Source organism: Paraphaeosphaeria sporulosa (assembly GCF_001642045.1).
Source record: "Paraphaeosphaeria sporulosa strain AP3s5-JAC2a unplaced genomic scaffold CC84scaffold_3, whole genome shotgun sequence".
NCBI lineage: Eukaryota > Fungi > Ascomycota > Dothideomycetes > Pleosporales > Didymosphaeriaceae > Paraphaeosphaeria > Paraphaeosphaeria sporulosa.
The window spans coordinates 2746878-2760301 of record NW_017253362.1 but is presented as its reverse complement, the minus strand read 5'-3'; the positions used below and the strand labels follow the sequence as shown (position 1 = coordinate 2760301).

At 55.8% G+C, this 13424-nt stretch overlaps 3 protein-coding genes across 3 annotated transcripts; 2 read left to right on the top strand and 1 right to left on the bottom strand.

Moving 5' to 3' along the window:
• The first annotated feature begins 823 nt into the window (after nt 1-823).
• Nucleotides 824-3168, top strand: CC84DRAFT_1257628 (aromatic amino acid aminotransferase 1). The gene is made up of 2 exons (XM_018184750.1): nt 824-1446; nt 1498-3168. Exons 1-2 carry the CDS (start codon nt 1221-1223, stop codon nt 2928-2930), a joined length of 1659 nt encoding a protein of 552 aa, XP_018039229.1. The 5' UTR covers nt 824-1220; the 3' UTR covers nt 2931-3168.
• A 656-nt stretch (nt 3169-3824) lies between these two features.
• On the bottom strand, nt 3825-6573 carry CC84DRAFT_1162698 (HCP-like protein). The gene is made up of 2 exons (XM_018178066.1): nt 4469-6573; nt 3825-4420 (listed from the first exon to the last, which is right to left on the bottom strand). Exons 1-2 carry the CDS (start codon nt 6279-6281, stop codon nt 4179-4181), a joined length of 2055 nt encoding a protein of 684 aa, XP_018039228.1. The 5' UTR covers nt 6282-6573; the 3' UTR covers nt 3825-4178.
• Nucleotides 6574-8250: 1677 nt separating this feature from the next.
• Nucleotides 8251-12685, top strand: CC84DRAFT_1115650 (uncharacterized protein). The gene is made up of 3 exons (XM_018175433.1): nt 8251-11852; nt 11906-12235; nt 12302-12685. The coding sequence occupies exons 1-3, from the start codon at nt 8624-8626 to the stop codon at nt 12424-12426; spliced, it is 3684 nt and encodes a 1227-aa protein (XP_018039227.1). The 5' UTR covers nt 8251-8623; the 3' UTR covers nt 12427-12685.
• The last annotated feature ends 739 nt before the right edge of the window (nt 12686-13424 follow it).

The window sequence follows — 13424 nt, the reverse complement described above, 5'->3', positions numbered from 1 at the left end:
GAGAAGAAAAGAAAAAAAAAAAAAAGGTATGCACGAAACTGAACTGTGCGAATGCCAGTTTTTGGTGTAGTTAGATACATGTGCTACGTTGTGAGCGGATCGTGAAATTATTTAGTTCAAGCAAGGCATCTCTCGACTGTGCGACCGAAATGCTGACTTCTGCGAATTTAAGTGTCTAAGAGGACACTGGAGGAAAAAAGATTTCACGTACGAGTGTATATGATACTGTTGTCGATGGTATCGAAGAGGACTTGGTAATATGGAAGCTAGGACTACACTACATGTGAGCGGTCATTCTGGAAGTGGGAAGAAAATGAATGGTCGAAGAGACAATATTGTGGCGTCGTAGAGTCAAGTCTCCGGTATGGAAGCGTCTGCGCCCCATTGCGGCCAAAAATTGGTCCGTGGCAAGAAACTTCTGCGGAGGCCTCAATTCATTTGGTCAGAAAAACAATGACGCAGTGGAAAGCGTCGCGCTCGCCGGTCGGCTGTTCGCGGCTTTGTTGTCCGCAGTTTCCTTTGATTGCCAATTGTGCCGCCGAGGAATCTCAACGAAGCTAACAACCTTGATCACATGGCACAACGACGCTAAGTTTCTTACCCAGTCGCCGTTGATATGAGCGCGTACGCCAATTTCACGCCGCTGAAGGCCTTGTATTGCCTCTGACCTGCCATCGATCGGGAAACCACCATCAAGGTACTTTCCCGCCGGAAATCAAACTCGTCGCGGTATCGATTCTATTCCGAATAGTAGAGTACGTCATCCATATGTGGACCACGCATGCCACAGCGATATTCTTGTATTCCGATTCAAACGGGAAACATCTGCTTGGACAGTCGCCATGTAAATTCGTAGGGCGTGGTCGGAGTGTTCGGCGCAACTCGGCGTGTTTGGTTAGCCCTGCCGATTTTGAGACTTGGCCCTGCAAGAAGCGAAGGCGCAAGCCTTTCATTCGCTGGTCCGCTCCTAGCCGTACCGTAATTGCCGTTTGGGGAACAACAAAACGGCAGGTTTGGATGCAAGATTGATCTTTCCCAGACGCTTTATCATCGATCTCTGCTGTGAAAGATAACATTACATAGGGCGGGCATCCCTGTCAATTAGTGCAAAACCAACCCTCGGCCATTCTATATCATTCTCAGTCCCACCACCACTTTCCACCGTCCACCACCATTCTCTTCCCATTTTGAAGTCAAGATCTCGACCGCCAGATCTTGAAATGTCACCCCCAGGCGCAATTGACCCCTCGCCAGAGGTCACAGCCATCACTGATACCGCTGCCGTCACTCTTCCGGATTTCCTGGCCGCACCTATACAATCGAACGAGATAGGCAAGAGGAGGAGAAAGGCAAGAGAGGGCCAGTGGGGCATTGCTGCACCGTCAGACACAAGAGACTTCAGGTTCAAGAACTACGAAGGAAAGCCGAAGGCCAAGAGATGGGATCGTGAGTAATGCTTTGTCGTATACGCCCTATGCAATGCTAACCCCGCAACAGACTATTTCAGCCATGAAGCCAGAGTCCGGAAAGGTAACAGGCTCAAGGGTGCAGCCAAGTTCCTCACAAGCAAGCCTGGAATCATCAGCTTGGGAGGCGGCCTGCCATCTAGCGAGTACTTCCCTTTTGAGGAGATCTCAATCAAGGTGCCGGCGAAGGGCAAGTTCTCGGAAGCTGAGACCAAGGAATCTGGCGTGGTCATCACCGCAGGAAAGCATGACCTCGCTAACATGAAATCTACCTACGACATCTCCACTGCTTTCAACTACGGCCAAGGATCAGGATCAGCACAGCTTCTCCGATGGGTCACAGAACACACCGAGTTTGTGCACAGCCCACCGTACCAGGACTGGCAATGCACGCTCACCATCGGAAGCACATCGGGTTGGGATATGACTCTCCGCTTGATGACACGACCAGGAGATTGCATTCTCGCCGAAGAGTACACTTTCTCCGCTGCTGTCGAGACAGCTCTACCCCTCGGCGTCCGTATGGCAAGCGTACCGATTGATGCCGACGGTCTTATTCCCGAAGCGATGGACGAGATTCTCACGAACTGGGATGTCAATGAGAAGGGAACACGAAAGCCGCACTTGCTATACACAATCCCAACGGGTCAGAACCCCACAGGCGCAACAATCCCCGGACCCAGGCGGCGGGAACTCTACAAAGTCTGCCAGAAGCACGACATCTTTATCGTGGAAGATGAGCCCTACTTTTTCCTCCAGATGCAGCCGTACACGGGCGCCAACGCACCCGATGTCCCGCCACCATCCTCGCACAATGATTTCTTGAAGACGCTTGTTCCCAGCTTCCTCAGCATGGACACAGATGGCCGCGTGCTCCGCATGGACTCTTTCTCCAAGGTGATCGCCCCGGGCTCCCGCATCGGCTGGCTCACCGCATCCGAGCAATTCATCCACAAATACCAACAGTACGCCGACGTCTCCACGCAGAACCCCTCCGGAATATCTCAGCTCGTCCTCTTCAAGCTGCTCGACGAGCACTGGGGCCACGACGGCTACCTCGACTGGCTCATCCACATACGCATGGAGTACACCAAGCGCCGGGACGTCATCCTCGGCGCGTGCGAAAAGCACCTGCCGCGCTCCATCGTCTCGTGGAACCCGCCCATGGCCGGCATGTTCCACTGGATGCAGGTCGACTTCAAGCAGCACCCGGACTACCCGCAGAAGAGCATCGAGACGATCGAAGAGGAGATCTTCATGCGTGTGATTGACCACGGTGCGCTGGTCATGCGGGGAAGCTGGTTCTACGCGAGCGAGGAGGATACGCATGATACGCTGTTCTTCAGGGCGACGTATGGGGCTGCGAAGGCGGATCAGATTGAAGAGGCGGTGAGGAGGTTCGGCGAGGCGATTCGCGAGGAGTTCAAGCTGGCGAAGGGGTCGAATGGGGACAATTTACATTAGTCGCAACTCCTCTGAGCGCAGAAAAGCGAGGGTTTGGGGGAAAGGAGATATGCTCCGGTGCTCAGGATGATTGATGAAAGCATGGCGGTTTCAAGGCAGGTACAAGTCTACCTGCGTCTGAGCATTTCTTCTGGCGTTGTTGGTCGAGTCCACAGTCATGTTCGTAGCTGCAAACAAAGCAACCACGGTTGCATTCCATACTACAGAAGCACATCCTCCACAATGTGCCCACCTAGACCTACCACAAAGCAACATTGAACCAAATCTGCCTGCTAGAAGCCGCTGAATGCACTACTCAATCTAACATGTTATCTCATCACGTCTTGCAAAGCACCTCGGCACCTCCGTACCCATCTCCCCTAAACAAAAATCCTCCTCGCTCCACATGCACGAGGTCCATCACCATCCGCTCGGCTACCCACGGTCACGCGGTCCTCGCGACCCCATCGAGGTCGCAACAAGCACCGCAGTGACGTGCGCGGCTCAGGCAACCCTGTCGAGCCCTAACCCGCGCGCTGGGCATGCAAGTGGTGTCCACATGACCCGTATCGGCGGCGGCATATGCAGATGGGTGGGGAGTGGTGCGTGCTGTGGTGGTGGTGAGCACGAGTAGGGCGCCGCGAACAGCCGGCCAGCGGGAGCAGGCGGTATCCACCACGTGCGCGGCTTTGCACAGCGAATGTTCGGAGTGTTATGCGATTGGAATTGTAGGGCTGTTGTCCAACGGCATGTATAGTTATTTGGCAATTGTTGATTAGCGCATATCATCAAACCATTTATATATCGGATTCGCGCATATCATCCATTGGTGTATGTTAGCAAACGTCATCTACATGCCCATACGATCGATTGGCACTTTACTGACTGCACTGCCTCGTACAACACGCAAATGCTCAACAGACGCCATCGATTCGTCTCCAACTCATTACGCTATTAACTCGCTAGCCAGCCGGGTATCCAGGCCTCACATACAAACAAACAATGATGCAGACGCCTGTCCTCCAGGGCCGTCCCGGTGGTAACAATGCCATTGATCGAACCGGTCCCACCAGAAAACAAGTACCATGCAAAACCTCCATATCGCCAAAATGCCGCCAAATTCGACCCCGAAAGTAGAAGAGAAAAGAAAAACGTACGACGGGACCCGCCGAAGATTAGTCAAGATGGTAGATAAAGGCCCCCAATGCCAATGTGGATGCGGAAAAGCGAGAAGCAACGCCCAAACAATGCCTGTCTCCAACTGCTCACTCACATAACCAAGCAATCCTTGTCGTCCTTGCCTCCCTTTTTGAGTTTGTTGCTTTTGTCGTTCGCTGGAACATGCGTTTGCCCCGAGGCGGCGGCCTGGATGATGGCGAGTCGCTGCTTGGCCCGCTCGTCGCCGTGGTCGGCGGCTTTGACGTACCAGACGTTGGCTTCGAGGGGGTCGCGGCGGCACCCAATGCCCATTTCTGTGAAATAGCCGCAGGCATACTCAGCTTTAGGAAGACCTGGAGGAATTAGTTGAAACTCATTTGTAAGATCGTCTGACAGCATACCGTGCTCTGCTGCTCTCTTGGCCCACTCGTATGCTTCATTTTCGTCTTTCTCCAGCACAGGTTCGGCGCCGACCATATACCACGCACACAGGTTCATCATCGCTTCTGGTATATCGGCTTGCGCAGCGCAGTTGTAGTAGTGCACCGACAGAGCGGCATCCTTGGGGCAGCGAAGTTGGCCGTGTTCGTAGCATTCGCCCAATCTTAACGCAGCTTGTGCATGCCCAAGCTCTGCGGCCTGTGTAAACAGCTGGACCGCATAGACCTCATCCTTGAATATGTCGTCGCCGTAACCCGTCTCGTGTAAAAGGCCCAATTCGTACGGAGCGTTGTTGTACTGATGGTCAGCCGATTCGGTTGCTCGTTTGAGCCACTTGACGCCCTCTCGGTATTTGTTCAGCAGACCCATATCTCCAGTTAAGCATGCCTTTCCTAGGCGCGCGGCAGCACCAGGATGGTTTTTCGACGCTGCAGCGCGATAGAATTGCGCAGCTTTGGCGTAGTCCTTCCGGCACCCCCACCCGAACTCGTAACAAAGCGCAGCGCGGTACCCCGACTCCGCATGCCCGTGCTTGCTGGCCGCCACGAAAAGTGGAAATGCGCGATCATAATCAGGCTTATCCTTATTGAATAAGCCCGATGCATATCCATCTGCAAGATAGTATTGCGCGAACGGGTAGCTGCGATCTGCAAGTTTCTGGAGGATCTGCCGTGCCTCTCGGAGCAGCTCCGGGGATGCTAACCCCTGGTCGTCAACGGAAGGGTCCGCTGCCATGATTTCACGTGCGACCTGCACCATAAACAAAGCAAACTCGTACTGCACCGCACTGTCTTGCGTCTTCTTTACATTTGCTCTGTACATATCGAGTGTCTTCTTCGAATCCAGCAGCGATGCATTTGCACCAACAGCACCACGAAGCTGCGCATTTCCTATGTTCGCAGCTGGTGCAATTTGCTGGTTGTAAGGGAGGTTCAAAAGGTCAACGTATGACACCGGTCTGTTATCGGGTGACCTGCGACTGGCGGCCAGCTGCCTAGCGTAATTGGCCTGGGAGCCATTAGACGTTGGGGACGCCGAACCACCTCCCACCGACAAGCGTGGTGAGTGTCGATTTTGAGCATTGAGCTCGCTGCCTAGTGTGTATGCAGAGCTGGGCCGCGGAAGCGACGTGCGAGGAACCTGCAGAGGTGAGTTGGCCTCAAAGCCAAAGTTAAAGTTGTTCTGTCCCCCGCTGTTGTCGCTCTGGGAAGAGTGCCGCGAGCCGGCTTCGGGAGAATAGGCCGCACCGCGCGGCATGGAAGATTGACGTGGGGGGAGCACTTGGTACGCAGGCTGGTCGTAGGCAGAGTCAGGAGAATATCTGGCTGGGTCGTCTTCCTCGGGTATGTTTGCAACGTCCATTTCTGCTACAGATGAATACCTGGCATTGTAGGAGTTATCGCTGATGTTCAGCTGCCGGATAGGAATGTCTCGCGTTATGGGCTCGATGCCTCCTGCTGCGATGTCCGGCGTTTCTCTCGAGGGTGTCCGCGAATGACCGGTGGAACTGGGCACCACCGACGACGCAGACTGCATGGATTCACGAGCGCCTGCTGTCGTGTCCTCATGTTCGTCAATGCTGAAGGAGGGGATGCCGGACGGCGTGGTACCGGGCACCGGCTTCCGCCTGAGAGATGGTGTCCGACTGTCGGTGCTGGAGCGGCTTGATCGCCTGGTCTCGAAAGAGCTGTCGGGTCGCCCGTTGGCGGCGTCGGTCGGAATTGGAGGCAATGCTCTCGTCGGCGCAGGAGGAATGGCGTCCGCCATGGCCATGGTGTCGAGGAAAATGTTGTTCGAGGGGTTACTGCTGCTGCTGCTGTTGTGGGAGTTGTGTTTGCCTCTAGGGCTGCCCTGACTCGCAGCACGCCAACCGCGGGGTTAGAAAGTTCGCCGAGGGGCTGTCGACCTCTGCAACAAGACCAAGGGAGTCGGGATGGATGGCAACAAGGCGCAGAGAGGCGCACAAATTCACCTAAAGGCACACATTAGCTGTGTGTTGCGCGCAAAAATCTGTCGGAGGGTGCGTCGCATCGATGCGGCCTGGCGAGCTCGAGGACGATGATCTACACAGGAATGGGAAGGAACTCACCACAGACCGGAGCTGCCGGCAGGGTCTCGTGGGCCGGTAAACGACTCGTACTAAATCTTTTCTTTTGACGCCTCGCGCCTGAAATAGCTCGCGGCTGGCGCAATGCAGGGCTGCTTGCACGCTACCCTATTCACCCCACAAAGCTGCGTACGATCCAATACCCGCGGACAAAATTGGCCGCCCGTATTCGGCCCAGTCCAGCTGCTTTTCAATTACAGCCGCGGTTTGAAGGCCCCTTTCGGGAGTCCTTTGTTGCGGTGCAGGAGCGAATGCTGACTCGGCTCTGCCCAGCGTGGTTAGGCGACGTCCAACGACAGGCTGCAACAAGTGATGATGATTGTAGGAATAAGGACGGAACGCGGTGGACTTCAAGTGGGCGAACGCCCCAGCGTTACGTACCCGCACTGACTCGAGGCGGCTGAGACCCTGAGAAGTAATCTTGCGGTTGCACACCGGCGGCCGCATTGATATAACAAGCGCGGGCTGGAGAGCGGTGGACTGAGCTTGAGACAGAGCGCAACAGGCAAGCGCCGTGCACCTCGCCATCTCCATTGCCTGTCGTCACCGCCAGCAATTGTGATGGGTCAGCATGCGCAGGAATGGGCCCTCCCATTGGATACGTGCGAATGACCGTGAGGAATGCAAGGCTCTCCACTTCAGCTTCAAGTTTCCCGGCCAGAAAAGCTGGCGAGAAGTGGTGTCCAGCGGGGATGCTACCCAGTCTTCTCGTCAACATGGGACCGCGCCGGGGGATTTAGCCAGTCATGCGGACAGACAGGCGTGGTGTTTACAGTTTGACCCCAGACAAAGACTGAAGCAAGTTACGTAGGCCACGCCTGCCACGCCTGCCACGCCTGGGACGTATCCTCCGGCAGCCTTGTCAGCTTGACTATGAAAAAAGGGTTGCTGCTAGGCAACACGGAGTGCAACGTGAGGTGAACAATAAAGCGCCGTCGAGCCCAGTAGACCAGGGTCCTATAGACTGCACGTAAGAGGTAACTGCATACATTGGCGAGTTTGGGGTTTCGGCGCGGGCTCGCTACCAATCGAGGCGGCTTGCCCACCATGCGGCGGCCGTTTGGAGGTGTGCGGACAGATGATTACCGCCGCAGTACCACGACGCGCGCACACCTCAGGCCGCTCTCATGGCGGTGTGTTGTTGTTGTGCCATGACCTATACGAAGACCAACTAAGTACATGGTGCATCGACAGGCAAGGAGACCGGTTTCTCCGCGCCGCCCGCTGTGGAGTGCAAGTAGGCGCACGATGGAAAGTAGAAATGTACAGGGTACACCTGGAAATGATCGTGTCCAGAGGTGGTTTCACGTCGCCCGATTGGGGCCTTTGCTGCTTAGCCGGGGCCAGGCCGAATGGGCGAGCAATAGTGCGTCAATTCATCGCGCTGTGGCACACCAGCGCTGCCGGAGAGCCCACCGCAAAGCACGTGGAGGAGGTACCAAAGCTGGGGACCGGCGCCTCGAAGCCAACACCTCCAGCTCGCGATGGACATGTGCATAGCCAGAGAGTCCTGAGAAAGCGTGTTTCCTTGACGCGCGAAACAAAGAGGCTCTCGCCTGGAGTCCGCCACCTCGCCTAGCCGTCTCTGGAGCAACTGTAAATAGCGCCCTGAGCCCGCCCATCCTTCGCGGGGCGGCGTACGATTCGCTGGTGTGCCGGCCCCGATCAGGGGCACTCCTGTCTATCGCCTCGCAGGCTGTGGTTCCCACTGCAACCCCAGCTCGAGGGTTGTTTTGTCCCTCGTTTGACCTGAGAGTCGTTCTTTCCGCATACGCCGTGTGCATTTTGCCGTCGCTCGCTCCACTGCGAAGAGCCGCAGCCGTCTCCCCTCGCACCACACCCGCCGAGGACACACAACGGTGCCTCGCGTCGCCCATTCCGTCCCTCACTCCGCCTAGCCTTATCCCATTCTTCGCAGCAGCCGCGAGCCCTCGACGCCCCTCGGTGCTGCCGCGCCTATTCCGCCGGCCGCGTGCCACGCAGACGCATTCCGCGGCTACATACCACCATGTCTCTGCCTCAGCGACCCGACGCCTCCTCGCCGCGGCGGGACCAGCGCCATGTCTTCCGCGAGAACACGTCCTCGCGACGCCGCCGCACCTCCGACGTAGAGAATACGCGATCGCACGAGCGCACCCCGAGCAAGACGGGCACCTACTCCATCACCAACCGACCGCTGCCCTCGCCGGGCACGCCCGTCCCCATGGACCGCGACCCTATGATCGCTGCAGCCCCCTATGGCTCTCGCTCGACCGACCTGGGCCGGAAGCGCAGCCTTGTCCGCCCTGAGCGCCAGCGCATCGATGAGAACCACCCCAACTACCACTACCGCAAGCATGCCAAGAAGATGACCGTCCATCCCTCGACCACTGGCAACGACCCCATCAGGGAGAGCAGAGAGGAGTATGAGTCGGAGACTGTCAGCTCCGAGAGCACAGATCTCAAGCCACCGCATCTTCGTAATGCATCAGGCGGAGGCTACAACGACAAGGATGCCCCTCTGGACGACGAGATGCACCAACAGCGCAGGCTGAAACGCAGTAAGACGCAAGACAAATTGGAGAAGCAGCGTCAGAAAGAGAAGGACGCGTTGAGACCACCCAGTCTGTGGAACGTGTACTGTGCTATTGTTACTTTTTGGTGTCCCAACGTGGTTCTCAAGTGTTTTGGAAAGGTGCAGAAGGCCCAGCAACGCGCGTGGAGAGAGAAAATGGGACTGTGCAGTATCATTGTCATCATCATGACCGTCGTTGGTTATCTCACGTTCGGATTCACCGAGACCGTGTGCCCTTCGGGAGGAGGCGAGCGCCTTCAAGTTAACAAGGTGGATACGGGTTATCTAATCATCCACGGCAAGGCTTACAATCTCCTCAACTCGCACCACCCCAGAGCTTTCGGCATTCAGGATGGACAGAATGTGTTGTTCGATCTCCCGGAAAAGCATGGAGGACAGGATGCAAGCTTTTTGTTCCAAAACGTCAATGGTGCCTGCAAAGGACTCATCACCCTGAAGCCTGGCTCGGATGTGCCGACCAATGCGAACGGCGATCTAGCATGGTATTTCCCTTGCAACACCTTCAACCAGGATGGTTCTACCAAGCCCAACACGACGGTTGGCCGTTATCTTGGGATGAATTGCCACACCTCGTCCTTGGCTAGGACGGCTTTTTACGGACTGAACAGCGCTGGAGACGTGTATTTCACTTGGGACGACATCAAGAATAGCACTCGCAACCTCATGGTTTGGGGCGGCGATGTACTGGATCTGGACTTACTTGAATGGTTCAACACGACCCAAGTGAGCGTACCCGACAGCTTCGAAAAGATCCGGACCAATCCCGCCGTGAAGGGAGTCGATGTGACGCGCGCATTCTCCTCCAGCACAGACAAGCAGCTTGCCAAGTGCTTGACCGAGATCGTCAAAGTCGGGTCCATCGATACCGAGAGTATCGGATGTATTGCCTCCAAAGTCGTGCTCTATGTCTCCTTGGTGTTCATTCTTGCCATTGTTGTTGCCAAATTCGTGCTGGCTCTGGCTTTTCAATGGTTTATCAGCAGAAAGTTCGCCGCGAGCAAGACCTCTCTTGGACCCGTCGACTCGAAAGAGCGAAAGAAGCAGATCGAGGAATGGAGTGACGACATCTACCGCCCTCCACCAAAGCTGATGGACCCCGCAGGCCCTGACAGGAGCAGCAAGCGTGGTAGCAGCATTTTGCCGTCCACCTCCAGATTCACCAGCCCGTATTCTATGGAGAAGAATGTCAAGACTCGCGCTCCTCCCACGACCATGACCAGCCAAAGTGCCTCGCGCGTTCTGTCAAGCTATGGCGGGAGTGGCATGTATAAACAACTGAATGCTAGCCAGGGAACACTGCCAGTGGATGCGAAGGCGCCAGGAAGCCGATCGAGCCTGCTCCTCTCTGGAACGACCCCCGAGCAATACCGTTCAAGCACTTACGGAGATTTTGAAGGTCCCGGTCCTGCTGGGTTCATCCACGAAGCTGTTGTACCGCAACCACCACCAGAGTGGCAGCCCTTCGGCTATCCATTGGCCCATTCTATTTGCTTGGTGACTGCGTACTCGGAGGGAGCGGAAGGTCTCCGGACCACACTGGACTCCATCGCCACTACCGACTACCCGAACAGCCACAAATTGATTCTGGTCATTTGCGATGGCATGATCAAAGGTGCCGGGGAAGATCTTACCACACCTGAGATTACTCTTGCTATGATGAAAGATCATGCTGTCCTGCCCCACGAAGTCAAGCCTTTCTCGTATGTGGCTGTTGCGAGTGGCTCCAAGCGCCACAACATGGCGAAGGTCTATTCTGGATTCTACGACTATGGCGAGAACAGCCGCATTCCCACCGAAAAGCAACAGCGTGTCCCGATGATGGTTGTAGTCAAGTGCGGAACCCCCGATGAGAAGAAGAACTCGAAGCCTGGTAATCGTGGAAAGCGAGACAGTCAGATCATCCTCATGTCGTTTTTGCAAAAGGTCATGTTCGACGAGCGTATGACGGAGCTTGAGTTCGAGATGTTCAACGGCATATGGAAGATCACGGGCATTTCTCCGGATTTCTACGAAATAGTGCTCATGGTCGATGCGGACACTAAGGTTTTCCCTGACTCTCTGACGCACATGATTTCTGCCATGGTCAAGGACCCCGAGATTATGGGCCTCTGCGGCGAGACGAAGATTGCTAACAAGCGAGACTCGTGGGTGTCGATGATCCAGGTGTTCGAATACTTCATCTCACATCACCTGTCCAAATCTTTCGAATCGGTTTTCGGTGGTGTTACGTGCCTTCCAGGATGTTTCTGCATGTACCGCATCAAGGCTCCGAAGGGCGGTCAAAATTACTGGGTCCCTATACTTGCCAATCCCGATGTTGTCGAGCATTATTCCGAGAACGTGGTTGACACGTTGCACAAAAAGAATCTGCTGTTGCTCGGCGAGGACCGGTACCTGTCAACACTGATGCTCAAGACGTTCCCGAAGCGCAAGCAAGTGTTTGTGCCCCAGGCTGTCTGCAAAACCACGGTACCCGAAGAGTTCAAGGTGCTTCTATCGCAGCGAAGGCGATGGATCAATAGTACGGTCCACAATCTGATGGAGTTGGTGCTTGTGCGCGATCTGTGCGGTACCTTCTGCTTCAGCATGCAGTTCGTCGTCTTCATTGAGCTTATCGGTACTTTGGTCCTGCCCGCCGCCATCGCCTTCACTTTCTACCTAAGTAAGCGCTCGCCCGCATCCACCCAACCGTTGCAACGTGCTGACCCTGTTTAGTTGCAATCTCCATCAAAGCGGCCGTGCTGCATACTGCGGCACCTCTTATTCCGCTCATACTACTTGCCCTTATTCTGGGTCTGCCGGCGGTCCTCATCGTAATCACTGCTCACCGATGGTCGTACGTGGCGTGGATGTTTGTCTATCTGCTGTCCCTGCCCGTTTGGAATTTTGTTCTGCCGACGTACGCTTTCTGGAAGTTCGACGACTTCAGCTGGGGCGATACACGCAAGACGGCGGGTGAAAAGACAAAGAAGGCAGGTCTGGAGTACGAGGGCGAATTTGACAGCAGCAAGATCACGATGAAGCGGTGGCACGATTTTGAAGCAGGTAAGCGATCAGCACAGCATGCATTGAATGTCCCGATGTTCACTCACTGACTTGGGAACCTTGCAGAACGGAGACTCAAGACACCGACTGGTGGCGGGTGGTCGCAGCAATCCACGACATCTGGACAGTGGCCGCCGCCAATGCCGCAAGCAGCATCGCAGCATGGGTACGAATCATACTATGACAATTAGATTTCTTTGCAAGGTCAGCAAAAACCACACGACACGACGCGGGTTCCTGTCTGTGGTACGCGAGAAGCATGTTATTTTTACCGCATCGCCAAGGCTGTTGCATTTCTTGTGGAGCGTTCTGGTGGGGTTTGGTTTGCCCCCTTGTCGTCTTCTTTCTCGTGGGCGTGTAAATGTCGAATGTTGTTACGGGACCTGGCATGTATAGTGGCCATGTAGCCTTTAGTCATAGTGGTAATAGTCATCATATTCTTCTCACGTCACGGGCAGGGAGGGCATAGCATGGCATGGAGTGCGTTGGCGTACTGCCGTGCTTGTTTGCTTCGTCTAGGTGCATGCTTGCACGGGACGGATGGGGTGGATGACATGTCTGTACCGCTTCTCCGGGGCCTCGCTAAGACGGTGGGCCGTTGTCGTTGTCGAAGGGAGCGGTGGGACGGCAGCGGTGAGGGGCTCGGGTACAGCGTGCTCGCTCGCGTTGAGGCTCTGGTCGCACAGGGAGGGTCGGCGAAGTGGCCTCTTTGGCCTGAGGGCACAGCACGCTCGTGACACGGTGCAGAGCCCGACAGCTGCGCTTTCGTCCCGAAGTGGACGTGACGGTTCGCTTCTTGAGGCTGCGCCGCTGCGGAGAGGTCGCACGGGCACAGTCGTGGTCCAGTTAGATGGGGGAGTGGGAGGAGGGGTGCAGCCAGCGAGCGCGTCGCACGCATGGGGACGGAAACGGCGCGGGAGGGTCTGGTGGACGTGCCATGTGCTGTGGGGGCGTGGGCGGTGGTGTTGAGGCGTGGAGGGAGCACTGCTGGACTACATGGACACGATGCTGAGGCCATTGATGTCGTGGTGAGGAGAGCCGGGGTGCACCCGGAGCGTCACGGTGCCTTCATGCTCGCGGTGCATTGAGCATGGATGTGACTGAAGGGTGCTGGGCGTACAGCCATGTGTCGCTGTGCTTGTGTCGCGCCAGCGAGGGATGGGAGCAAAGGACCCCCCGCTTTTCGTGC